This window comes from Phalacrocorax aristotelis, chromosome 1 (genome assembly GCF_949628215.1).
Source record: "Phalacrocorax aristotelis chromosome 1, bGulAri2.1, whole genome shotgun sequence".
Classification (NCBI taxonomy): Eukaryota; Metazoa; Chordata; class Aves; order Suliformes; family Phalacrocoracidae; genus Phalacrocorax; species Phalacrocorax aristotelis.
Genome location: NC_134276.1, coordinates 21916201 through 21941613, shown reverse-complemented (window position 1 = coordinate 21941613; position 25413 = coordinate 21916201). Strand labels below are relative to the sequence as shown.

The window sequence follows — 25413 nt, the reverse complement described above, 5'->3', positions numbered from 1 at the left end:
CAACTCTTACTGGGCTTGACACATTGCTGGTTTGATGACTTACTGTAGTTACACATGGGTGTGTACACCAGTTCTGAAGGCAAATGTTTTAAAAGAAAGTGGGATGAAATAAAAGATAAAATTTCAAGGTCTGGAATTACAACATGTGGGTCACTACCGTCTTGTATAAATATTAAGCAGCAGTTACTTCCAAGACAGTTTATATCTTTCTCGGTGGCTTGCGTAGATGGACTTGAAACTTGGTTAGTTTGCACCCAACCATTTAAAAATAATTTTTAAACTTGGGATTAGCGTAGTTTGAACCTCCAGTTCATCCTGGAGGTTACCTCCAGGCATGTAGAGGAAAAGAAGGTTATCAAAAATAGTCAACATGGATTAACCAAGGGAAGATCATGCTTGACCAACCTGATAGCCTTCTACGATGGTGTGACTGGCTGGGTCAATGGAGGGAGAGCAGTGGATGTTGTCTATCTTGACTTCAGTTAGGCATTTGACACTGTCTCCCATAACATCCTCACAGACAAGCTAAGGAAGTGTGGGTTGGATGAGAGGACAGTGAGGTGGATAGAGAACTGGCTCAACAACAGAACTCAGAGGGTCATGATCAATGGGGCAGAGTCTGGATGGAGGCCTGTCACTAGCGGTGTTCCCCAGGGGTCTGTGCTGGGTCCAGGCCTGTTCAACATATTCATCAGTGACCTGGATGATAGGACAGAGTGTAACCTCAGCAAGTTTGCTGACAATACCAAGCTGGGAGGAGTGGCTGATACACCAGAAGGCTGTGCTGCCATCCAACGAGACCTGCACAGGCTGGAGAGCTGGGCCGAGGGGAACCTCATGAAATTCAACAAGAGCAAGTGCAAGGTCCTGCCCCTGGGGAGGAACAACCCAGGCACCAGTACAGGCTGGGGGCTGAACTACTTACTGGCTCTGTTGAGAAGGACCTGGGACTGCTAGAGGACAACAAGCTGACCCTGAGCCAGCAATGTGCCCTTGTGGCCAAGAAGGCCAACAATATTCTGGGCTGCATTAAAAGGAGTGTGGCCAGCAGGTCTAGGGGTGTTATCCTCCCCCTCTGCTCTGCCCTGGTGAGACCACATTTGGAGTACTGTGTCCAGTTTTGGGTCCCCCAGTTTAAGAAGGATGTGGAACTCCTTGAGCAAGTCCAGCGGAGAGCTACGAAGATGATCAGGGGACTGGAGCATCTCCCTTATGAGGAAAGGCTGAGAGACCTGGGTTTGTTCAGCCTGGAGAAGAGAAGACTGAGAGGGGAATCTCATCAATACCTATAAATATCTAAAGGGTGGGTGTCAGGACAATGGGACTAGGCTCTTTTCAGTAGTGCCCAACGTCAGGACAAGGGGCAATGGGCACAAGTTGGAACACAGGAAGTTCCACCTCAATATGAGAAAAAACTCATTTACTGTGAGGGTGCCAGAGCAGTGGAACAGGCTGCCCAGGGAGGCTGTGGAGTCTCCTTCCCTGGAGACATTCAAAACCCGCCTGGACGCGGCCCTGTGCCCCCTGCCCTAGGAGTGCCTGCTCAAGCAGGGGGTTGGACAAGATGATCTCCAGAGGTCCCTTCCAACCCCTACCATTCTGGGATTCTGCGATTCTGTAGTTTGGTACCTCCACAGGGGCTGCTTCCTCTGCAGCACAAATGAGTTCTGTTGCAGCTGGGCAGATTTTACAGCTTTTAAATATGGTTCTTTGCTCTCTGTGTAGCCAAAGGTCTGAAATAGAGTGAAATGGAGTGTCAGGAGGCAGTGCCATGTGGATTCTCTGCTGTGAACAGATATCCAGTGCTGGTGCCAAAATATAGCATAATGCTGCTGTACTTCAGAATTGGCTGGTGCAATACAAATTATAACCTTTAATCAACAGTGAAGCAGACATACTGGAGAATTGATCAAGAGATATTTCCTGTGTCATAAAACTTTCATTTTTATCAGTGTCCTCAGAACTTTTTTCTTCTTTTTTCCCTTTTTCTCCAAAATTGAAAAATGGAACAAAGATGCTGGTAAGTCTCACTCCCTCCCCTTAAAAGAGAATAAAGGAGATATGCCAACTGACATGGGTCAGCATCATGAAATTCAGCGCAAATGCAATGTAGGAGCATGAGGCCTGGCTTCCCATCACCCCTAAGGAAACATGACACATCCCCACAGCTGTTGCACCCCGACTATGGATCACAGACCAAAAACAAACATGGCGAGGTGGGTTTCTTCAGGAAAAATGGATGCGCTTCTCATGTCACCTGAATTACAGTCAGAGAGATACTAGGACACTAAGAAGCACAGGGTTATGCAAAATTTTCAGTAAGAGGAGGTTTTTTCCCATAAGGCACAGGCATAAGTTTGTGTCATAGAAGCATTTAGACCAAAAAACACTTTAAAACGGACATAAGTTTAACTGGAAAACATGTCGGAGAAATTTCAGTCGGCAGAGACCCCTCCTTTCACTGAAGCCCTGGCGACCACCAGGCCCCTGCAGCCCAGCCCAATCCTTCCCCTCCCTCTTCCCTTCCTTTCTCCCCTTTCCCTTCCCTTTTCCCTTCACCTCAGCGCCGGGCCAGCCAGGGCGGGCCCCAGCCGCCCGCAGAGGCCGTCCCCGCCCGCAAGGGCAGGGGAAGCAGCAGGGGCAGTCGGGCGAGCTGAGGGGAGGCGGCGGGCAGGGAGCTCCGCCTCCCTCCGCGCTGTGCTCGCCGGCCCTCCTCCTCCTCCTTTTCCTCTTTCTCTTTCTTCTCCTCCTCCCTCTTTCCCTCCTCCTCCTCCTCCTCCCCTCGGCCCGGACGTGGGGAGGTCGCGGCCGAGCCGGGAGCGGCGGGGCCTGTTCGCGGGGGCCGCTGCGCTCCGCGCCGCTCCGCCATGCTGTCCGGCTGCCGGCGGGCGCTGCCGGCGGCGCTGGGCCGGGCCCTGCGGGGCCGGTGGCCGCGGGGCCGGGCGGCGGGGCCGGGCCGCCGGGCAGTGAGCACCAGCTGGTGCCCGGTGGGCGCCGCCTTCGATGCGAAGCAGCAGCAGCAGCAGCTGCGCGGGAGCGCGGCGGGCGGGGAGACGGTGAGCGGCGCGAGAGAAGGGCCTGCGGCGGGCAGAAGGCGGCCGTGGCCGCGGAGCCTTGCACTTCCCTTCGCTTGTCTCTAATTCTTTATTTTAAAACTTTTAAATCGCGGTGGCGGGGCCAGCCGAGCCGTTACCGGAGGGTTGGGCTGTTACATCTTTGTAATGGCTTGTTTTGGTTCTCGTGAAGTAAAGCATTCTGTCTTCTGGGCACGCAAGAGTTTACAACACGACCTCCTTTATTGAAGCCTTTGCTTAAAGCCTCACTAGATGCCATAGGCATATGTATATGCGTTACCCCTTCCCCTCCCAGCTCTTACCTGGCTGTGCCGTTTTAATCTGTCGGTGTCGTGCCAATGCACTCTGGCAGTGCTTCAAAATCTGTTAGACTGCTGACATCCCCTTGCATGGATATCGTTCTTGACGTTCAGTTGCTTGTGGCAAAAAAAGCATTTGTTTGCTGGGTTGGGTATGCTCAGACTTTTTGATCTATTTCTTTTTAGGACGAGTCGGGTACGTTTGTTAACGAGAATTCTGGGAATCTAAGCAAGTTCCTGGACAGCACGAGATGTGTATTTTCAATCACACAGTGCATGCAGAGTACTTACACCTGTAAAATCCAGGCGTTAGTCTGCTGGTTTAGCTATTCCTGCGCTGGTGCACCAGGCTGGTGAAGCTGTTCAACTCTGGGACTAAAATATTCAGTGAGGACCAATCTGACCTCTGCCTGTAACCCAGCACTTGTTTGGGAAACTTGGGAGGCCTTCCTGCCTCTGCAAGCACACTGGTCTAAGTCATGCTCCAGGAATTGGTGTAGGTTGGGCTCGTTCCCTAGACCAGATTTGCCTGGCCCATGGAGAGGATGTAGAGTTCTGTGGGGATAGAGATGAGTATTTCAGGCTTGCAAAGAGGCTGTGACAGGTAGGGTGTAAATGCTGAGGCTAAGCAAAGAGAATAATGCTGCAAGTCGTGCAGCCGCACCATTAAAGAACACAGAGATCTGCCCCAGGCTTCATTTTTTTGTAATTTTTTAATTTTTACATCAAACTTGGTGTCGTATGGAAGAGGAGCTCCATGGCTAATTTAGCTCTAAGGGAGGATACCCCCTATTCACAGAGGACTACATGTGTGGGAGGAGCTCACTTGGAAGGGTGAGTGATGATGTAGGGCAGTAGGAAGGGCAGGAGCCCTCTGGGACGTTGCAGGACAGCGTATCAGCTGGCTGAGGATCTGAGTGAAGAGGCAATTTTCAGTCTTTTATATGCAAGCATTACTGAAGGGCGGTATGGTATGTGTATGTTTATGTTTGTGTGTACATGTTTATGTACGTGTGTATATATATCAAACTATCTTTTTCAGTGTTCATTTCAGTCCAATTCCTGTTTCCAAATAATAAATTAAAACATGGGAAGTGTGAGGAAAGGGTTTCTGTCTTTGGGTGGCCAACTTACAGTAAGAGCATTAGGGGAAAAAAAAAAAGACAAAGGCAGCTTTAGCAACAGTGGCAGAAAGAAAATAGGACAAAGCAACTCAGAATGTCCCAAATACTTACTTTAGGGGATGATTTTGCTTCAGAATATATACTTCTACAGACAAACTGTCAATTTGCAGCTTTTTGTTTGGTTTGGATAAGTACTTGAAAACTACACGCAAACCTGCAACTGACTGCTATAACAGAAAGATTTTGCAGATGATGCATTGTAAAGTGACTGGCCTGCAGATTTTCAAGTCCAGATTGTGATTTTTAGATGCTGGGGTTGAATTTGGAAATGTTTGGATGTTGTATGAAATTATGTACCTCATACTGTTAGATGCTGTATTTAGGAGGTAAGGAGATGTTCATGTTGCAGTTGGGCAGTTGCAAAGGAAGCGTATTGCTTGCAGAAATACTGTTTTATCTTAGATTTTTTTACTGTTGTAGACCTGTATCATGGAACTTCTCTAGCAGGTAGTGTTAGCAATTTCTGTTTGATCTGCAGTAGGATCTCTTTAACTCTTCCACTACTGTAGAACATAACTGCTGTCTGTGTCTACCCTGCCCAAGCCAGTGTGTTTACCCTGCCCTGTTGGACAGGGCCAGGGCTGGTAAGAACTTCAGGAATAAAACGGTTCATACCATAAGATTTTTGAGTTGTTGCTGATCATTCCTTTGATATCTGGTTCCAGTATTTGGGGCTCATTTAATAAGCCTGAGATGACTGTCCTATTGCTTGCAATCTGTTGATATCTAGGGCTGCTGGCTAGCTCATCCACCGTGTTGACACTCCTGCTTAGTCCTTGCATTCCTTGATAAGTCTCTTGTGCTTCAGAGGGATGACCTTCCCTCACTTCAGAACGTAAATAGACTTCCTATGATTTGTTTGTTGTCCATGCTTTGTAAGTCAGATAAAAATACCATCTTTGAGAAAAAGGTGGTATAGGAAGTTATGGTGTGAAGAGGAGAGTTTGTGAAGATTTGATGCCAAACTCAAGGTTTGCTGAGAACAATTCTGTCTGAGAGAACCTCAGGGAGCTTTTGCTCTGGGAAATGAAGATGTTTTCATGTGATACCAGTGTCTTTGACTGATTTTGTGACTAGTCTTTCTACAAAGACACCCATGTGGGAATGTTTTAATGAAGTGTCACAGTATGCCAGCTAGGGTCATTTTGGTAAAATTTTGTGGTAATAATTCCATCCTTAAACAAAGGGGCAGAAACTGAGGAGGGTAACAGTGATGTGTTTTCATTGTGTTTTGTTCTGCAGGGCCTGTTTGGTGTTCCAGAATTGAGCTGTCCAGAAGGATTTCAAGAGGCACAAGACAAAGCATTGCAAGAATCGGAACAGCTAGTCCAGAAGGCATGTTCAACACCACCTGGGCCAGAGACTGTAATGATCTTTGATCAGCTTTCAGACAGCTTGTGCAGAGTAGCAGACTTGGTAAGTTACTTTTTTTAATTAGTACTTGAAACAATTTCTTTTAAACTGAGTGACTTAATAAGCCTATGCCACGTTGTTCCATTTTATGATTTGCTGCACTGAAGTAAATAGCAGATCAGCTCTGTGAAATTTTGTGTTAAGAAAGAAAATTAAATTGATTGAAAGTTAATTACAAAGGCTTTTACCGAATGATAGGTAACTACAAGTCCTGTCAAACTGTCAAGTTAATTGTAAGAGAGATGAAAAAATAGTATGAAGGTCACAACAAGAAAAATAACAGTGAAATCAGAATTGTATTTCTGCTGTAATATTAACACATAAGCTTTCAGGGATTGCTCTCAAAGTTAAAGCTGGGATTTCAATGCACATGGTTTTAAGTTATGAAAGTTTATAGGTGAAGGTCCATAAAGAACTTCCAGATTAAAATCAGCAGATGATACTAGACAGTATTGCCTCTTACTAACACCAGAAAAAAAGGCAGGTATTTCCTAGATTTCAGTTTCTGTGGTCCATAGAATTCGAGTACTTAGTCTGATATTCTGTATCACAAAATGTTAAGTTTAACAGAGCATTTTGTATTGTTCTCTGGAAACTGTTTGCCTGCAGTGTATCTTTTATCAAAGCATCACTCTGTTTGAAGGAAGCAGACCCAACCTTCAGACTGAAATAAGTTCTTAATAAATAGATCACAGAATTTTTTGAATTTGGTTTTGATGTTTGAATTCCTCTGTGTATTTTCAGTTCTCAAATCTTGTTACTTATTCTTTTCTAGATTCAAGACATCTTTTGTGCCAGGCACTTCTTCCTTTTGAAAGTACTTACATGCTCTGTTGAGTCACTAATTCTCCTTTTGTCTTTTATATTTTATATAGACTATGCCTAATTCCTCATAATCAGTTAATATCTAGCTAAAACACTAATGTCAGAATTCAAAGGTCATAGTTTTGTATCAGTTTGCTGAGTTAAAATTACCTCCTGTGTACTACTTTCAGGTTTATATGTTCAAAGATGCAGAGCTTGCAGACCTCTGTCTAGGAGGAATATGGTAACTGGATGGCAGGAATTTTATGATCTACCATTTAGCATGTATTCTCTCAATATTATACAAGGTTTTAAATAGTGATTCTAAGAAGGAAAAATCTTAAGCATATAATATTTGTAAGGTTGCTTTTTCAGTCAAACTGTAGTCATACTGTTAAAAAAGTCAAACTTGTTTCATGTGCTTTCTGTAAAATCATGCTGAATGTCTTCAATGTGTTCCTAATCTTTAATTAAATATATTCCTAATCTTTAATTATTTATCATTTCAATACCAGAACCTCCCTGAATTCATGTCAGCAGTCATGGAAGCACTTAGCTCCCCAGCCCCATTTTAGCATCATTTTAGTCTTCTGAACTCCTTTAAGTATTTGGAGACTTAGTAAAAATCAGTAAGTCAAATAAAAACCCTGTTCCAAATCCAAAGAACTTCTGGGTTTCCTCTTTAAACATATTTCTTCCTACTAGGTAATGATGTCAAAGCATAGCTTGATCGTCTATACATACGAGTAAAAAGGGTTTGAAAACAAACCCTCTACGCACATTTGGTGGTGTGCTTTCTTAACTGTGAATTTAAGTTTTAGAAATCTTTTGTAATGACATTTAAATACATTGGAGTATCTGTATGCTGTAAGGACTCTAAGATATACACGATACTGAAAATGTTTTCAAGAAGTGTATGGATTAAAGATGGTTTAGTAGTTGTTGATACCGTTTTCCAATAAGCTTTATTTTTGGGGAAAAAAAGAGGCAAATTCTGCAAATATATTGCACAGCACTGCAGAGACAAATGTTAATGTAAATGGAACTACTTGAGTGCTACTTTGTTTATAATTCAATATTTTTTTAATTTATCTTTTTGCCTCACTGTTTCCTTCTACTACGTTAGGCTGATTTTGTGAAAATTGCCCATCCTGACTTTGCATTCAGAGAGGCTGCTGAAGAAGCTTGCAGGAACATTGGTACTGTGGTAGAGAAGTATGTTTTTGGTTTGGTTTTTTTTTTTTTTTCTATTTTTATATGCATTTCTAAAAATCACTGTATGATCATTTCTGAAAACAGCAATCAACAAAAAAATATGTAGGAAGGATTTGCACATGAGAACAAAGTGTCAATCTTGCTGTTACAGATATTTAAGGATTTAGCTTCATTATAGTATCTCAAGAAAGGTTATTCTATTTGAGTTAAATTTAATGTTCTGAACAGTTTTTAAGTTCTCAGCTGACTCCATGTCAGTGAAACCCATCAAAAACTCAAAGCTGTATTTTTCTAGGATTTATGACAGTGAACTAACTGTTGTAAAGCATATGGACAAAACACTGATTTATTTTTAAGATTTTAGATTTCACAACACTTTTTATTCGGGTTTGCTGACCCCTTGAATTCCAGCCAGTGAGTGGGACATGTGGAAGCAGAAATGACAGTCTCCTGTTAAAATGAGTGTTTAAGGATGCGTCTGTCTAGGGCTGTGAGATATGCCTGGTCTACCCTGGCATGCCTGTGCTTTATTTAAAACCCTATTTCACAGAACATGTTCTTAAAGACTTCTGTTTCTGAAGTTTGACTGTTCTTTGGGTCCTTTTTTTAAAAATATCTTAAAACCTAAATCCTGAAAGTTACCTCTGTGGTCCTTGACTACAGTCCCTCTTCTGCTTTTGGTGCTGAGAAGGTGGAAAGGGGTGGTCCTTAATCTCCAAATGCAGTGCCCTTTCAGTATCTTCCCTTCCTGTGGCTTTCAGGAGTAGCCACCTTAAGTGAAAGCTTTACCAAGCAGTACTGTGAAGGTGACCCAGAGTCTGCTGCTTCCCTCAGGATTCCTAGTAACCGTGGAGGCAGTGACTGGTTGACCTGGTGTCCCACAGTAAGTTGCAGAGGCAGCAAAGCCGCCTGTAGTCTGAGGAGGACAGCAGTGCATCGGTTTCTTTAGTAAGCCTTGTGACTAACGTGGCTGGCTAAAACAAGAATTCTAAGATTAAATTCAGTGAAACTGTTGCTTTGGTCTTGCCAGTGTATTTGAGAAACCTTTCGCTTGAAACTGGACTTTTGAAGACTTAGACTGAGCATACCATCTATAACAATATGACTTTAATATCTGAGTACCACTTCAGATTTAAAATTTGGAGAAAGAGGAAAGTATTCACAAATTAACCTGGGAGGTTTATGAGCTATTGTAAATGCTCAGAACTAGCTATTGTTGAATGTTTGTTTTCATGGGCAAATGGTATCCCTCAGGAACTACTAACAATACGTATTTGCTTTTAGCCATTTTCTGACAGAGCGTTAGGCTTCTTGTTTAGCACCTTCTGTACAGAGCCTTTTCTCAAGTATAGGTATGATGCAAGGTCGTCTTCTGTTTCTGAATTGGGTATTGGTAATTATTAAATTCATTTTTACAAATGAGGCTGCAGAGGCTTTTAGCACTTCAGCTAATTTAAGAAATTAGTGCTCAAGACTGTCAGGCTGGGGGTGCTGCCCACCGCAGCTATGATGATGTATATGCACGTGTTTCATTCCCCAGTGTGATTCCCACCCAGTAATCCAGGTTGACATACATGCCTGTAGTTAACATGCCAGCAAATCTGATGGACATAGTATTGTCTAGCACAGGGATGGTGAGAAGCATCTGGAAATATTCTGGGGATACTAAGCTCTTAGTCTACTTCAGTGGCAGACAGCGGCACATTTATCTGGTGGCAAACCTGAGCACAGATTTTCCATAAAGGGAGTCCTTTCAAAGTAAGGATTAGAAAACAATTCTCCTGCCTTTATGCTTTTGCCATGTTTTCCTTTGTGCATAAAAAATAAGCTGTCAGTCTTAGACTTGATGCCACCCAGAAGTATTTTCCTATTGGATGCACAAGACCTGTTTCCATGCCACTTTGTCCACACATCTTTTGTATACAAATTTTGTAGTTTTCAAGTGTGTTTGTGAATCAGAAAGAATTTTGAAAATACAGTCCTTGGTTTTTAAAGTTGTTTCAGTAAATACTAAGCTCTGCCTTTGAATGGGTAATACCAAGAGACTGAGATATTAGTGGTTGTTCCTAATGCATGATTCTTTTACTCTGTATCTTTCCAGATTAAATACAGATGTTGAACTGTGTCAGAGTTTGAGACGTCTGCTAGCTGATGAAACTGTTATGAGTTCCCTGGATCCAGAAACCAGGTACTTATTAATGCTTGTAGGTTTAGATTTTTATTTAGTATATATCATTCCTTATTGTGCTTATATTTTGTGTTTTTTAAATTAATACAATTGGAAAACTTACCACATCTCTGTTATGAATTTATTAGTCACTACTAAATTACCTGCACAGGAGTTAGGAAGTTTGTAGTTGTGTAGTTGTGGAGGATGCCTCTGTGACTGTAGAACACAAGATATATTTGAGCTGAATAACTTGAGATCTATAAAAACAAGAAAATGAGAACTTTGGATTTTTTTCAATAACACTATTTTGATTAAAATGAGGTGCTGTACTGTGGTGTATATATCAATGTTTTTAGCAATAAAAGTAGGAAACAGTCTAACTTGATTTCAGTTTATAGAAACTTATTTATGTATCTTTCAAAATCACATTATCAGTGTATGTATTTAAAGCTTATTTTATGATTGCTATAAAATGTTTTATCAGCTGCTTATTCAGTTATGGTTTTGAATTATTTCTTTGCTGACATAGTTAGACAAGCTTAATGTTTGAGTAAGTTACCTCCTTCCTCCTTTTATCATCACAATCAAGGATGTTAGATTTGAAGAGGTCTTTTTCTGATCTGTTAGAATAGATGAAGTGTCAAATTAAAACAGTCATTTGCAGAAATTGGTTAAACATCTAGATTAATATAGTGGAATTATTTTGAAGGATTTTTTCAATGCAGATGACTAAAATAACTACAAAGGAAAAATCCTATTTCACTGAGTAAACTGTTAAGGACCTAAACCGTAGCAAGCCTGTGTCCATAATAAAAGTACTCATATAATTGTGGTGTTATTCTCTGTAAAACACATGAAACCTAAATAACTACTAAGGGCAAAGTCTGTTAAGAAATTATGCTTACTATCAAATGAGGCTGTTTTAACGGGGATTTACTGTATTTCTAGGCGAGTGGCAGAACTTTTTATGTTTGATTTTGAGATCAGTGGCATTCATTTGGATGAAGAAAAGGTAATTTTTGGCTACAATATATGAACAGAAATTTGCCTGAGTACCAAAGACCAGATAATGAAACGTGGGACATGAATCACGTGATTCTGGGCCAGTTTGCCCTCCAAGATTCCCATTGTGCTCTGTGGAATTTTGTCTTTTCAAAAGGGATTAATTTTGTCTATTTTAAATCACTTCTAAAGTGTGTTTTTTAATGTTGTTTTAGATACTAGTTGACTGTTCTTCCCAGTTTGGCCTTCATCATTCCTTTGTCTATTCTGAAGAGTTATAAGCCAGACCTGGGATCCTGCTTTCTTTGATTGGTGTCTTCATCAGATATTTAAATAGCTGCTTAGCTGTCTGAACAACCTGTTTACAGAGGGGGAAAAGCAGCAGCTCATGCACTGTGATGATGGGTTAATCAAGTAGAGTGTTTTAGAAGGGATCAGTATGAGTCCAGGCTCTCCTTTAGTGCTCACATAACCAGAAGTTGTAAACCTTGTTCAAAATTGAATGCCTGGGCATGGTCTGATTACCTCTCTTGGAGCTTTTACATGCTTTTGCAGCAGTTAGTGATGGATTTGCCAGAACCATCAGCTTTCACCATGCTTTGTGGTATGGATGCTCTGTTGGATGTCTGTTCATAGCTCAAATCCCTATATAAAGTTAATACCTCTTTTATTTGAGTGGTCCCCTCCTAAAAGATCTGTACAAAGGTTCTTTTACCAGATTTATGTAGTAAAGTTACTCTTAAGATCATGGTTTTGATGGTGTTTAGTGACCTGGAAAATGCTTCTAGAATATATTTTTACAATTCCTTTGTACAAAGAACAACTTTGAAACTTGGGCTCTGTGTTTTATTTCTGATTTGCCTATTGGTTCTATGGTGCTTCATCCCCTTTTAGTTATAATTTCACTTGCCCCTTATTTTTGCATGTTTTCCTCCTCCTCCCCTGCCTATTCCACTTCTATTGCTTGCTGCTTAGTGTTTCTTTTCAATTCTCATTTCAGACTTTAGAAATCCTTCAGTGTCGTAAGTTGAAGTTTACTTCTGCTACAAAGAATTTCTGCTTTTCAAAATAAACTCAAAAGATGTGCTTTAAAGAGTAAGGGTGGAATGGGGGGACAGAGATCTGCAGGTTTTGTCAATCTTTGGACTTTACAAGTATGTTGTATCTGTACCCTCAGCCTTTTCTCTTGGGCTATGGACACACAGTCAATAGAGACCATACGTCACTAACATGAGCGAGTTCACTGAAGCAAATCTTATAATAAGGTTAAAAATGTGAAATGCTATATTGATGGTGATAAAACCCTAAGTTACAAACTCCTCAGAGAAAGGTTGAAATACCATAAATTCTTTACAATCTCCAGAAAATAGTGCAATACAAACAGTAATAAGAGAACTGTAATTCTGATTCTATTTCAGGATGCTAGTAGGATTTATCTGTCCAAATGATGCTTTTTTTTCTCTCCTCTGTGTTCTACATAGCAATCATATTAGGCATAGTTTTATAAATGCCTTCTAAGCAGCTAGCAAAGCTTAAGTAAATTCTACTTAAATTCCACTGTATGTTTTCTTACTGCAGGAACAGGCATTTTCTTTCAAATTTCAATCCTGTATGAAATTATTGATCTGTATGAACATCTGAACTTGTTGACTTCAGCTCTACATTAGGATTTTATTGATGCTGTAGGTCTAATCTTAAATTTGCATTTTCTGCTTAATTTCTGGAGAAGTCCTTTAAAGTTTTAGAAACTTTGAGTTCTGCTTATGCTATATCTGAAAATATTATGTATTTTGTACTTTATTTTTCTTACAGCGTGAAAAGGCAGTCAACCTCAACGTCAGAATATTGGATTTATGTAATGAATTTCTGACAGGAGCTCACCTTCCCAACAAGATTGACAAACATGTTTTGCCAGAGCATATTCGGTATAATTTTACAGCTGAAGGCAATTACTTACAAGTTGCTGGTCTGCATGCTGATTGTCCCGATGATCTGGTGTGTATTTCCTGAGTTTCCTTTGGCATATTCTGTAACAAAAGTGCGTATCAGTTATTTTACTTGTTATTGAGGCAAATGCATACAGAACTGTTTTAGAGCATAATAATCAATGGCAGCTTTGGCTATAACAGCTGTGAAATAATGGAGGTAAAGATCCTGAATGGATTGAGGAAGAAGAGGGGCAGAATACAGACCCTGGATTTCATGCAAGCAGACTTCAGCTTATTCAGTAAACTGGGAGGTGGGATCCTATGGGATATAGCTCTGAAGAGTAAAGGAGCTCAAGAAAGCTGGCAGTTCTTTAAAGGTAGCATCCTCCAAGCACACAAAGATACTACGATACTCAATATCGGCGCACCCTGATCCTTAGAAAGCCAAGCAGATGCATCAGGAACCAGGTGTGGTGAGCAGGGAACTTGAGACAAAGCTTCATCTCCAAAAGGTAGCAGACATGAGGTGGAAGCAGGTACGAGATACAAGGGAGGAATTTTGAAATATTGCCTGTACTTGTAGGGATGATGTCAGGAAGGCCAAAGCTCAACTGCAGTTGAGACTTCCAAGGGACATCAGAGGCAACAAGAAGAGCAACCACTGCTGCATTAGTACTAAAAGGCTGGACAAGGGAAAGGTGGGCTTGGTGCTGAGTAAGGGGGGTGACTTAGGGGCAGCAGACACAGATAAGGCTGAGATGCTGATCCCTTTCTTTGTCTCGGTGCTCACTAATGAGTTCTCACAGCACACTGTGCTTAGTGAAAGGGTTCAAAGAGAAGAACAACTGGCAGTAAATGGGGACCCAGTTTGGGATTACTTGAGAGAACTCAACCTGTACAAGTCCTTGGGACCAGATGGGCTGCATCCAAGGGTTCAGAGAGAAGTCGCTATTGTCCTTGAAAGGCTTGCTGTCTTCGGTAGACTGTGAAGATCAGGGAAGAACCCCAATGACTGGTAGAAATAATATGTTCCACCCACCTTCAGAAAGGCCAAAAAAAACCCAAATTGGGGAACTACAGGCAACTTAGCTTCACTTTGATTCCCCAAGAAGGTTATGGAGCAATCCAAGTTAGGAGTTTACAGTCTGGACTGGTGGATAACCAGATGGGTAAAAAACCTCGTTTCATGATCAGACTTGGAGAGTAGTGATTGAAGCATTGTACTCTACTGGAAGGCTGCTAATGAAGGAAGTGTTGCAGGGGTCCGTCCTGGGACCTCTCCTGTTTACCATCTTCATGAGTGACCTAGAGGAAGTGACAGAGTGCTTGCCTACCAGATTTGCAGGTGATAGCAAATTGGAAGGACCAGTCAATATACAGAAGGGCAGGGCCAACATTCAGAGTGGCCTGGAAGCTGAGGGAATGGTCCAGTGGCAACCTCATATAATTCAAGAAGGACAAATGTGAAGTCGTGCACCTGGAAAGGCAGAATTCCTGGCAGTAAGACAGGCTGGGACTGCCTAGCTGGGTCTGATCTGTGGAAAAGGCCCAGAGGGTTGTTGAGCAGCAAGCTGGGCATGAGCCAGCACTGCCCCTGGCAGCAAGGAAGGCCAACAGCATCTTGGACTGCATGAACAGGGGTGGAGTCAGAGACTGAGGGAAGAGATTATAGCCCTCTACTCATCACTCCTTAGGAGTGACTTCAATGGAGGCCACAAAGATGGCCAGGAACTGGAGTGCTTGCACTGTGAGGAGAGGCTGAGGGCTCTGGGCTTGTTCATCCTGTAGCAGAGGTGGCTTTGGGGGGACCCTGACAGCAGCCGGTACCTGCGAGGATATCAAGGAGAAGGTAGAGCCAGGCTCTTCAGAGTGTGCATCACAGGAGGACAAGTGGCAACAGGCACAAGTTGGAAGTGAGAAAAGCCAGTTGGAGAAGTTTTTCCTGATGATGATACCCAAGCAGTGAAACAGAGAGGTCATGCTGTCTCTCCCACCTGTGCAGGGTTTTGGGACATGTCTGGAGAAAGCTTTGTGCAACTTGGTCTTACCTCATAGCTGACCCTGCTTTGTGCAGGAGGTTGGATTAGAGACCTATCTTGTTTGTCACAAAAAAGAGAAAACCTTAGTGTGGTAGAACCCAAGCTGTAATGTTTATTTTCTGTAAGAAATTAAAAATTAATTAAATCATGGCACTGATAGGATATAAATAAAGAATTGATACTCATTGCATGTCATCTGTAAACTCTTGTACTGAAAATAGCGTGATCTTTAGAATTGCTACTGAAGCTATGAGTAATATATCAATTAAAGGATGTAGTTCTCAGCATCAGAGGCTCTTTGGGAATCATGTATTTTAAGTTGCAAGGGGCCTATGGAGCTTGTCAGTTTGAGTCTGATCCTGTTCAGAGCAGGATCAAGTAGATCAGGTTCCTCAGTGACATGTTCAGTTGAGTTTTGAACACTTTCCAAGGATGGAGATTGAATTATCATAAAATCATTAAGGTTGGAAAAGACCTAGGATCATGAGGTCCAACCGTTAACCTAACACTACCATGTCTCCTAAACCATGCCCTGAAGTGCCACGTCTACATGGTTTTGGATCATCTCCAGGGAAGGTGACGCCACCACCTCTCTGGGCAGCATATTCCAATGCCTGACCACTCTTTTGGTGAAGACATTTTTCCTAATATCCAATCTAAACATCCCCTGACACAACTTAAGGCCATTTCCTCTCATCCTATCGCCAGTGACTTGGGAGAAGAGGCCAACACCCACCTCACTATAACCTCCTTTCAGGCAGTTGTAGAGAGCAATAGGGTCTCCCCTCAGCCTCCTCTTCTCCAGAATAAACAACCCCAGTTCCCCCAGCCACTCCTCACAAGACCTGCTCTCCAGACCCTTCACCGGCTTCGTTGCCCACCTCTGGACATGTTCCGGTGCCTCAGATGTCTGTGTAATGAGAGGCCCAAAACCGAGCACAATACTCGAGGTGCGGCCTCACCAGTGCCGAGTACAGGGGCACCACTTCCCTGCTGGCCACACTATTCCTGATACAAGCCAGGATGCTCTTGGCCATCTGGGCACACTGCTGGCTCATGTTCAGCCACCTGCCAACCAACACCCCCAGGTCCTTCTCTGCTGGTCAGCTCTCCAGCCACTCCTCCCCAAGCCTGTAGCGCTGCATGGGGTTGTTGTGACCCAAGTGCAGGACCTGGCACTTGGCCTTGTTAAACCTCATATGGTTGGCCTCGGCCCATCAATCCAGCATGTCCAGATCCCTCTGCAGAGCCTTCCTATCCTCAAGGAGATCAACGCTCCCACCCAACTCGGTGTCGTCTGCAAATTTACTTCTCTGGGCAGCCTGTTTGACCACCCTCACCGTTATCTTTTTTCTCCTGATACAAAATCGGAATTTTTCATCTTCCAGCTGGTGTCTGTTACATCTCTTGTTCTGCACTTCCAAGAGCAGTCTGGTTGCATGTTCTCTACACCCTAGTGCTAAGTAAAGATTAAGAACTCCTTTGAGCTTTTTCTTCAGGCTGGACAAACCCAGCTCTCTCAGCCTCCATTCTGTGTCAAGTGCTCCAGCGCCCAAACACTTGGGAGGCCCTGCACTGGACCCACTCTAGTATGTCAGTGTCTTTCTTGTCCTGCAGAACCAAAATCTGGACATTGTGCTCCAAATGTAGTCTGGACAGTACCAAGTAGAGGGAAATGATCATGTCTGTGGACCAGATGGCTGTACTCTTTCCAATAGAGCTCAGTATGCTGTTGGCCTTTGCTGCTGGCCTTTGCTGCAAAGACACATTGCTGAACCATATGCAAGGAAGGGGAATCACCTCAATTACTTTATTTGCTTCTTTTAAAATGAAAGCTTGGTGGAACAGGGCAGGTACAAAATGACTTGGGAATTATTGTAATTCTTTTTTTATAAACTCAGGAACTGCATTCTTGTTGACTATATTATCCAAGAGAGAAGCTTATTTCAAACGAAGACAAGCATAAGTTGTTGCTGGATTTCTTAAGCCTACTCCATACGTACAAAAAAAATATTATCTTCAGTTGGTTTGTGAAACATAAAAAGCATTTTACCAGATTTCCTGAGGCTTGAGGTGATTTTTTTTGAGAGACTTATGGAAAAACCCAAACAAACCAGACATAGGAGAAAAACTGATTGTCCCTGGGCAGATGGGCAGACAATAGCTTGCTACTTCAAAAGAAATAAGGCTTTTCTCTTCCTCTTTTTCATCTCCCCTGACCCTGTCTTTGCTTCTTATCAGATCCTTCCATAAGCCAGCTTAACTATGTGCAGAGAACAATTTGGCTTTCTTTTGGGTTTATTTTAAGAAGTTTTAGTGAGTTAAGATAGCCCACAGAGTGTTCTGAGAAAGCACAGACGTTGGCAGAAGGAGGGAGGCAATGAGCATCAAGGGGACTGTTGACAGGAGTAGAGAAAAGACCCTTTTTGTCAGTCTTGATCTGTTAGGTTGTCTCATTGCATTTCTTCATTCCATCTTTAATGGATAAGAGAGCTGTAATTTTCAGGCAGTCCTAATTACTATTGTTAAAAGGTGTTAGGCCTTTTCTCAAGAGTATCAGTGAAATACAGCTGTAATGACAGACCTTCAGTTGCATCACTTGTTGCCATTAAAAATTGCACTGTAGTAATGTGACCTTTTTGTTTTGTTTTTTCTTTTATTGTTAGGTGCGAGAAGCTGCTTACAAGATTTTCCTTTACCCAAACGCTGAGCAGTTGAGCCGTTTAGAAGAACTGCTTGCTAGTCGAAACAGTCTGGCACAGTTGGTTGGGTACAACACCTTTGCCCACAGGGCTCTTCAGGGAACAATGGCCAAAAATCCAGGTATAAGGCATGTGTGGAAGGACATGCTGAGAAATCAAATGCACTGTGTTAGGTATGAGGTCAAAAGTTGTTACTTTCTTTTGCAAAGTTTACACATACTTCTTCCAGTGAAGCATCTTCTTGCAGTTACATTTTGCTGTATGCAATACTCATGCTTTCTATAAATGGCAATACTCACTGACTAGGAACCAGTGTTTTTGTTCAGAATCAATGCTCGCTCCTTAGATTATGAAGTTGCCATTATCCCAGCATGTAACAAAGTAAATGTGGTACTAAATTCTTCTGAAATTATCATCTTTTCCTTAATTTTTTTCCCCATTTAACTTATAGAGACAGTAAGACAGTTTCTGGAGAAGCTTTCTGACCAGTTGTCTAAAAGGTATGTCTTTTTCACTAAGTTATTTTTCTAACCATACTATTTATTTCAAGAATAGAGGGACTTGTGCACTAATAAGTCAGTCAGCAGTACTTATTGTATGCTCTGATGAAACAAAAAGCAAGACTTTCTCAGAGTTTTGAGGGGAGCTGTCAGTTTAGAATAAATTCTGTGTCTGTGACCAGAGAACACCCAGGACTGAATGCAACAAATGATGTGCCAAGAAATGCAGGCAACAGCAAACAACATGACCAAGTTTAAGTGTTGAAGAACACCTCTCCAGGTCTTCTCCCTGCATGCACAGCTCCATATGATTTACGTGGATAAGCAAATTCCCCTCTCTGTCCTTCTTGCCTCCCTTAGTTCCACACAGCACAGGACAGTTTCATGATTGTGTATAGTAAGTGTATTGTAAGAAGGAAAATACTTTGGAGGTGTACAACCAGAGTAAGAGGGACTTGATTTGAAGGTACCTGGATGACAAAAGCAAAATGGAGAAGTTCTTTTACTGTAGTGTATGGGTCTGCCATATTACGGAGTACTATCAATCTCTGATGATGGGTATTTTCTTAGGATGGAGTATTATTGTGTACTGTATTCCATTGCTCAAAAATCTTTCATTAACACTTCCATCGTAAAAATATTTTTCAGAACTCAGAAAGATTTTGAAATGATGACAAAGATGAAAATGAAGCTCAACCCCCAGAATTCAGTAAGTTAAATATTTGTGTGTGGTCTTGTATTTTTTTTTTTTTTAAATCTAGTATAACCTAACCTTGTTCTACAAGAAAAATTAACTCTATTTTAGTGTACAACACATAGTATAATTAGAAAGAGAAACTTTGTCGTCTGGCTTTGAATGCTTTTTGAATGCTTAGCTGCTATTTGTATTAAAACCAAGCACTGAGTGCGAGATAGCTGTTGCTTTATAGAAAATGATACTGAGATAACCAAAATATAAAGTGGTGAAAGTAAATACTACTTTGTTTTGAATTAATTGACTAATTTGAAAAATGAAGGCTGTACTTTAGGTTGATGCATGTCCAGTTTGCATACTGTGTTGTAGGTATCCTAATTCTGTGCGTGGCTAGGTTTATCTAGGTGTATTTCTTAAAATCTGATATGAAGTCCCATTATATATTTGAATAAGAAGCACCATCTTAAAGCAAATGTTAAAAAAAAGTTTCAAGTTATGATACATGATGCTTTTTCTGATTACGTTTTTAGCACTGAATGTTTCTCATTAAGTTTTAAAGTTCTGTGACTTGTCGAAACTGCAAAAATATTCAGAGGAAACAAAACTTTTTTTTTGGGTTCACTCATGTCCATTACTGCAGTTATAAGCTGGAATTCTCTTTCAGAAGCTGATGCCCTGGGATCATCCTTACTACAGTGGCGTCCTTCGTGCTGAGAGGTAAGCTCTTTATGTTCATGATTGTGATGTAAATGAGTGTCTTTATTTCATTCCTTGCAATAAGGATAAAGAAAGTCCTCAATGTAAACAGGATTTCCTTCTTTGAAGATGTACTTCAATATGAAAAAGAAAGAGTATCTGGTGGGGCAGTTGTTTGTAACATTTCTTAGTTACTGCTGGAATGCCTGTAGAAGTTTTTGGCTCCTTTGTTGTTTTACAGGGAAGTATTGGCCATCTTTGAAGATACAAGAGGATGAAACTGTTTCAGAACAGCTAGAATATCCTTATTCTTGTTTTGCTTTAGGCTTTTAGCTGAGCTGCAGTAGTGTTTAAAAATAAACTTACATTACTGAATACAGTCCAACTCCTGTTCATATTTTAACTGTACTGTACTTCTTACTGAACATGCACCTATCATCCCCTTCTAGAAGTTTGAAATAGCAACTTCCTGAGTAGATCTTCACTGTTTATGGATAGAATTAATTCTCATCTCTCCTGCAAAGACTGGGAAATAAATCCTCTACACAGACTTAAATAGTGCACAAAACCTTTGCAAATAATGAGATGCCAGCTCTGAAAGACATAAGCCCTGCATGTTGCCTTTATTAGATCAGCACTGGTGACCTTTTAGGTTTGTGTTGGAAAAGATAATTTAAAGTTGTGCTTCTCTCACAAGAGGAAGAGGAAAAATCTTCCTTCGCTGCAGATTCCTATTTTTTTGGTTTTTAAACAAACTTAGACTAGATGTATCTGATTGAAGTAGTTGTTTACTCTGGATCAGAAAGCTGTGGTAGTATAGACATGGCGTGGAAGGATTGCTGGCAGTTGGCCTGGCTGTTCTGCTCCTTTCTTGTATTTTGTAATGGAGGCAGTAGTTTTATGAGCAGGACCTCTAATATTAGCCTTGTCTTAAGTTACTGCATGCTCAGATGGGAATTGAGGTATGTATGTGCAGCAACATTTGCATCCTGGGTGTGCAGAACTTGTTGTGCAGGGGAGGGAGAGGGATGTCCAGCTGCTGGGTTTGCTCCCTGTAGTGGATGCTGGAGCGTGCAGCACTCTGCAGAGTATGTGTGAATTGCGTGTTTGTGGCACAGCCTGGGAGTGGCTCCTTTTGTTTCAAACTGGACAGGTAGCAGATATGCTTCTGTGAAAGTGGGAACAAGGTAGTGGTTATACTGGAGGAGAGCCAAGGTCCATGTAGCTCCAAATCCCGTTTTAGCAGTGGTCAATAGCAGTCTGTGGAGGAGCACTGTCATACTTTTTCAAGATACTACCTTGTAGCTTACAGATAGATCTCTTTTACCTTGGCTGCATGGTGTCTTCAACACAGGATTACATTTTGATACCTAGTACTTAACTTTACTGTCTAACGTTGATTAAATTTCTTGCCTATGTATCGTATTTATTTTCTACATTTCCTATAGTGTCTGCTTTCTCTGTTTTCAGAATTAGTGTGTCCCATAAGGGTTAGAGCATTTGGTATAGAAGGCTCTGTGTTTGTTTCTTTCTCCTCCTGGAAGAGTGTCTTCTGATACTGTCTTATTGTCCTTCTTAGATCATCTCATGAAGCTAACCATATTGTAATTGAGTTGCTGATGATCACAAATATATTATTCTGCTCATTTTGGCATTAGGAGGAAAAATATTTCCTTTCCTGTAGGGCTTTGTAAAAGACCCAGTGAAGTTACTTTAAGAATTGCATGGTAGCTTCACAAAGGGAGAGCTGCAGGTAAAACAGACCAAGACGTTGGCACTTTGTCTTTGCAATTTTTTATCTATTCAGACACCAAGTCTGGCAGCTGGATCAGTGTGCCCCCCTGATTACAATGCAGTGTTGGGGCCCAACCTTTTTCTCCCTCCAGGTTGCACGGGGATATTTTTTTTCTGGCAGGTATAAAAACACCTACAAGACTGCAGGAAAAGTGGTTTTCCTCTCTGTCATGTGCAGCAGTGTTTCCCCAAAAACCAAGGGCGTAGGTCTTTCACTCCCCTGTTTTCTGTATAGTGGTCTGTCTTTGGAAAAAGTTCTTGATCTGGCAGTGACTTAACAGTGCTTTACATTCATTCTGCCCATATTGTAGGTATTTTAACAGGGTACTGGATACTGGGTAATCAGCCCTGGAAAGTAAAACTCACTTCTCCACTGCATAGTATCAGTGGCTGAGCTTTATGACTGAAACCAGCCAGGAGTCAGAGAGTATTTGTACCACAACCAGAGGACAGGAATATACCTTGTCATGTCTGTGTCCTAAACATGTTCTATTTGCCACTTACTATCTATGTAAATGTGAATCTACTATCCTTTATTTTGTACTTTTACTTACCTTTGTTTGACCACATCCTTTCTTGAAAGCCCCTTGGATGCATTGGTGTGTTCAGTTCAACACTTTTGTAACTGGAAGATGAGTACTGTATCTGTCACAAAGCTTCATACTGGCGGGAGTTTGACTTTGGGCTGTTTGTTGCTATTCTTTTTCTAGATAAGCCAATTACCTTGTAGCATTATGTGTCTAAGGAAAAGTGATGTTGTTTTCCTTGGTTTGCTCTTTTTTCCCCTGAGAAGATAATTTATACTTTCTGTTTGTTTTGTTTGTTTGTTTTAAAAATTTTATCTTGTTTCATTTTATTTATTTATAAGATAAATGATTTAATTTTTACTTATTGTATCCTATTTTATTTTGCGTTTTTCCATTATGGAATGGCAAAATATGTTTTCAAACAAGTTATATTTACCTGGTATGCATTTCTCCCATTATTAGTATTTGTTTAGTAGATGAGCTGTTTTGGTCTTCAAGGGCTTCTCTTTTTTGTAAGAAATTTACTTTTATATAAATGCCATGGTCATACTTGTAATAGTGCTGGGCGCAGAGCATGGCTTACGTTTTTTTCTGTTGTGTTTTGGGACTCAGTAGTAGTTTCTGTGGTGGATTTCCGTATTGTTAGGAATTTCTTTTTTTTCTGCTTAGTAAATTTTTTTTAAAGGGAAGCAAATATGTGGTTTTTTGGTATTTCTTTTGGACTACTATTGTCAGTGTGGCTCCAGGTGATGTACAGAACCATAGTTTCCTAGATATTGTCAGGTACATAAGGTGCAGATTATCTTTACAAACCTAGGTATAAAGAAAATTATTACAGGGGTTTAGTTCTTGATTAAGTAACTTAGCAACGTTCTATTATGTCACACATGCACCACGAAGGGGTGCAAGAAACATCGGATGGGACAGTGTCTGTGTCTGTTGAAAAAGGTTTACTGTTTCCTATTTTGGTCTATATGACCGTATTTGCAACCAGAAGTGTTGTGAGCAGGCATAGATAATGTGATCTTGATGTGATCTTTTACTTTGTCTTTAGTTTTCCAGATTTTGACCAGCTACATCAATTTGTCTCAGATGACAGTAAAACTCATGACATATTTTTATTGTGTCTGTTTTATATCTACCTGTTGTATATTTTGATTGTAAATATATTTTAATATTCTAAATATATGTTTATTCTATATTAGAACAGGATTAAGGAAAAAAAATCCTTCATTAGATTCCTCATAATTAGTTTTAAGAGTTGGATATTTACATCTGAAGAATGTAGGATATTCACATGCGTTTGGACTACTGAATTTTAATGACATTTGCTGTCATATCAGGTTGCCTTTATTTTCACTCTTTGCTTCTACAGTTATTGACCATTTCTGCTGTTTTGTAAGTTGAACAGAAGGAGGAGCTCCAGACATAATTCACAGAGTACTTTTTCTCTCTGGAAACAGCCACAATAGTTTTTTTCTTGTCAGCTTTCACCAAGTCTTTTCCCTGGAAACTTGATCCTACTTCAAAAGTGTAAGTCTCCCATTGGTGGTAACAGGATAGTTTTTTTGGGTTTTGTTTTCTGTTTTTTTTTTTTTTTTTTTTTTTAATTATGTTAAGTAACCTCTCTGGCTTTAAACCCACACTTATGACAATATAATGTTTTTGTAGCTATAGTTTAAGTGGCAGAAAAAATAGATGTCAGTGTAAATGTACATTTAAGAGAAACTGGAGACAAAAGTCCAAAATTCATGGTAATAGTATCTTAAAAGAAGATAGAGTAATTAGGAGAACCTCAAGAATTTTGGCAGGCTAAGGGTAATAAAACAGTGAATGCTAGAACATGCTTCAGCCTCTAACAAGCAAGAAGATGTCTAATATGTATATTATAAATATAATACTGTTGAGTTTTAGTGCAGGCAAGCACCATAGTAATAATTATATCCCATTACTTCTCAGTAAGTGCAGCTGCATTTATAAATAATTCACAAGGCCCTGATCTTGCAAAGATGTGGTAGCTTTGCTGACTTCTTCCGGGTCATAAAAAAAGAAAAAAACGCTGGAGGAGACCTTTTGAGGTCAAATATTTGCCTTGAAGGTAGGATTGACTGTGCTTAAGTCACGTCTGATGGAGGCATAGAACTGTTCTTGAGAACCGTCAGTGGTGAGCTTAGTGTATTTGGTAATGACTCCTGTTTCCCTAACCTTTGGTGCTTCCCAGGCTGTGCTGACTTCGCTGGCTATAATTCACTGTTGGGATTTTTGCCAAAATGTCACAGATTGTATTCAACTTGTAACTGGGATGTGCTTGCAGGACATTGTACTCTGTGCTGGTCTGTCTCTTTGGGACTGCAGGAATAAGTAAGACTGGCCTTGGGGATGAACAAATCAATGCCAAAAGAAGCCAGTTTCCTGCTGTGTAGGAAAGATAAGGAACTGCAGGTGTTTGGGGTCTTTGGGTGACCAGATGAGCAGAAATTAGGAATAACTTATCACCTTTCTTCTTGGTACTGTACATAGGCTGCTGGCTTCGGGGGGAGTGGTAGGTTCAATACCAAGGTATCTAAATATGTATGTTTCTCAAGTTGCTAAACGCTGCAACTAATGTTGAGGTTTGCAAGTTACTTGTAATCAAACTTGTATATGGCTGCTTTTTGTTAAATTATTTTTAGTTTTATGAAAGAGTGTTTGTTCTCTGTTGGGAACACCATGTAGAAAACCAGCCCAGACCTTTTGTAGAATATGTAAGAAAACTGACACTCTGTTCAAAATGAAAGCTGAAGTGGAAAAATAATGCAAAATTTAAAAAGAACCAGGAAATCTTTCAAATAAAGTACACATAGAGAAGGAAAACTTTCTATAACTGTCTGTTTATAAGCAAGGGAAGGCATGCCTTCTATTAAAACAACTAATGTAGGTGCAAAAAGTCCATTTAGCTTACCAGTCGCTGAGCTAGTGGACTAAGCTTTTTGGGATAAAACCTGAAAGTTATTGAAAAGGCTTGCTGTAAAGCAGAATTCAAGTTTCAAGACATTTTTTGTTTGTTCAAAACATTGTGGAAAGACAAAGAAATTGTTGATTTGAAAAGAAAGTCAAATCTAGAAGTTCCATGCAGTGTCAATACCAAACCAATATTTCAAATTATCCCGACCTCCTCCGAAATATTCTATGAAGGGCAATTAACAAAAAAAAAAAAGGAGTGTGAGATATAGGCGCTAGTTTATGGTTGATGAGAGTACAAAGGCTTACTATTATTATTATTATTAAGAAGTCCAGAGTCTTCAATAAATCATGATTAAGAGTCTCCCTTCAGGTAAAGAATTAAATTTCATAGTCTGGCATATAATGAAAATTGGAAGGGGTTTTCCTTGT

The 25413-nt window shown here is 40.8% G+C and overlaps 1 protein-coding gene across 2 annotated transcripts in view; it reads left to right on the top strand.

Annotated features, from left to right (window-relative positions):
- The first annotated feature begins 2770 nt into the window (after positions 1-2770).
- MIPEP (mitochondrial intermediate peptidase) overlaps positions 2771-25413 on the top strand; it is a 78677-nt gene continuing 56034 nt past the window's right edge. The window contains exons 1-10 of one of the 2 annotated variants that reach the window (XM_075083734.1): positions 2771-3056; positions 5800-5973; positions 7901-7989; positions 10091-10177; positions 11108-11171; positions 12974-13156; positions 17795-17951; positions 18282-18330; positions 18979-19039; positions 19689-19741. In XM_075083734.1, coding sequence (XP_074939835.1) covers positions 2868-3056; positions 5800-5973; positions 7901-7989; positions 10091-10177; positions 11108-11171; positions 12974-13156; positions 17795-17951; positions 18282-18330; positions 18979-19039; positions 19689-19741 — 1106 coding nt within the window. In that variant the 5' untranslated portion in view covers positions 2771-2867. Of the gene's footprint in view, positions 3057-5768; positions 5974-7900; positions 7990-10090; positions 10178-11107; positions 11172-12973; positions 13157-17794; positions 17952-18281; positions 18331-18978; positions 19040-19688; positions 19742-25413 lie in introns of both variants that reach the window. The other variant, XM_075083744.1, reaches the window with a different exon arrangement.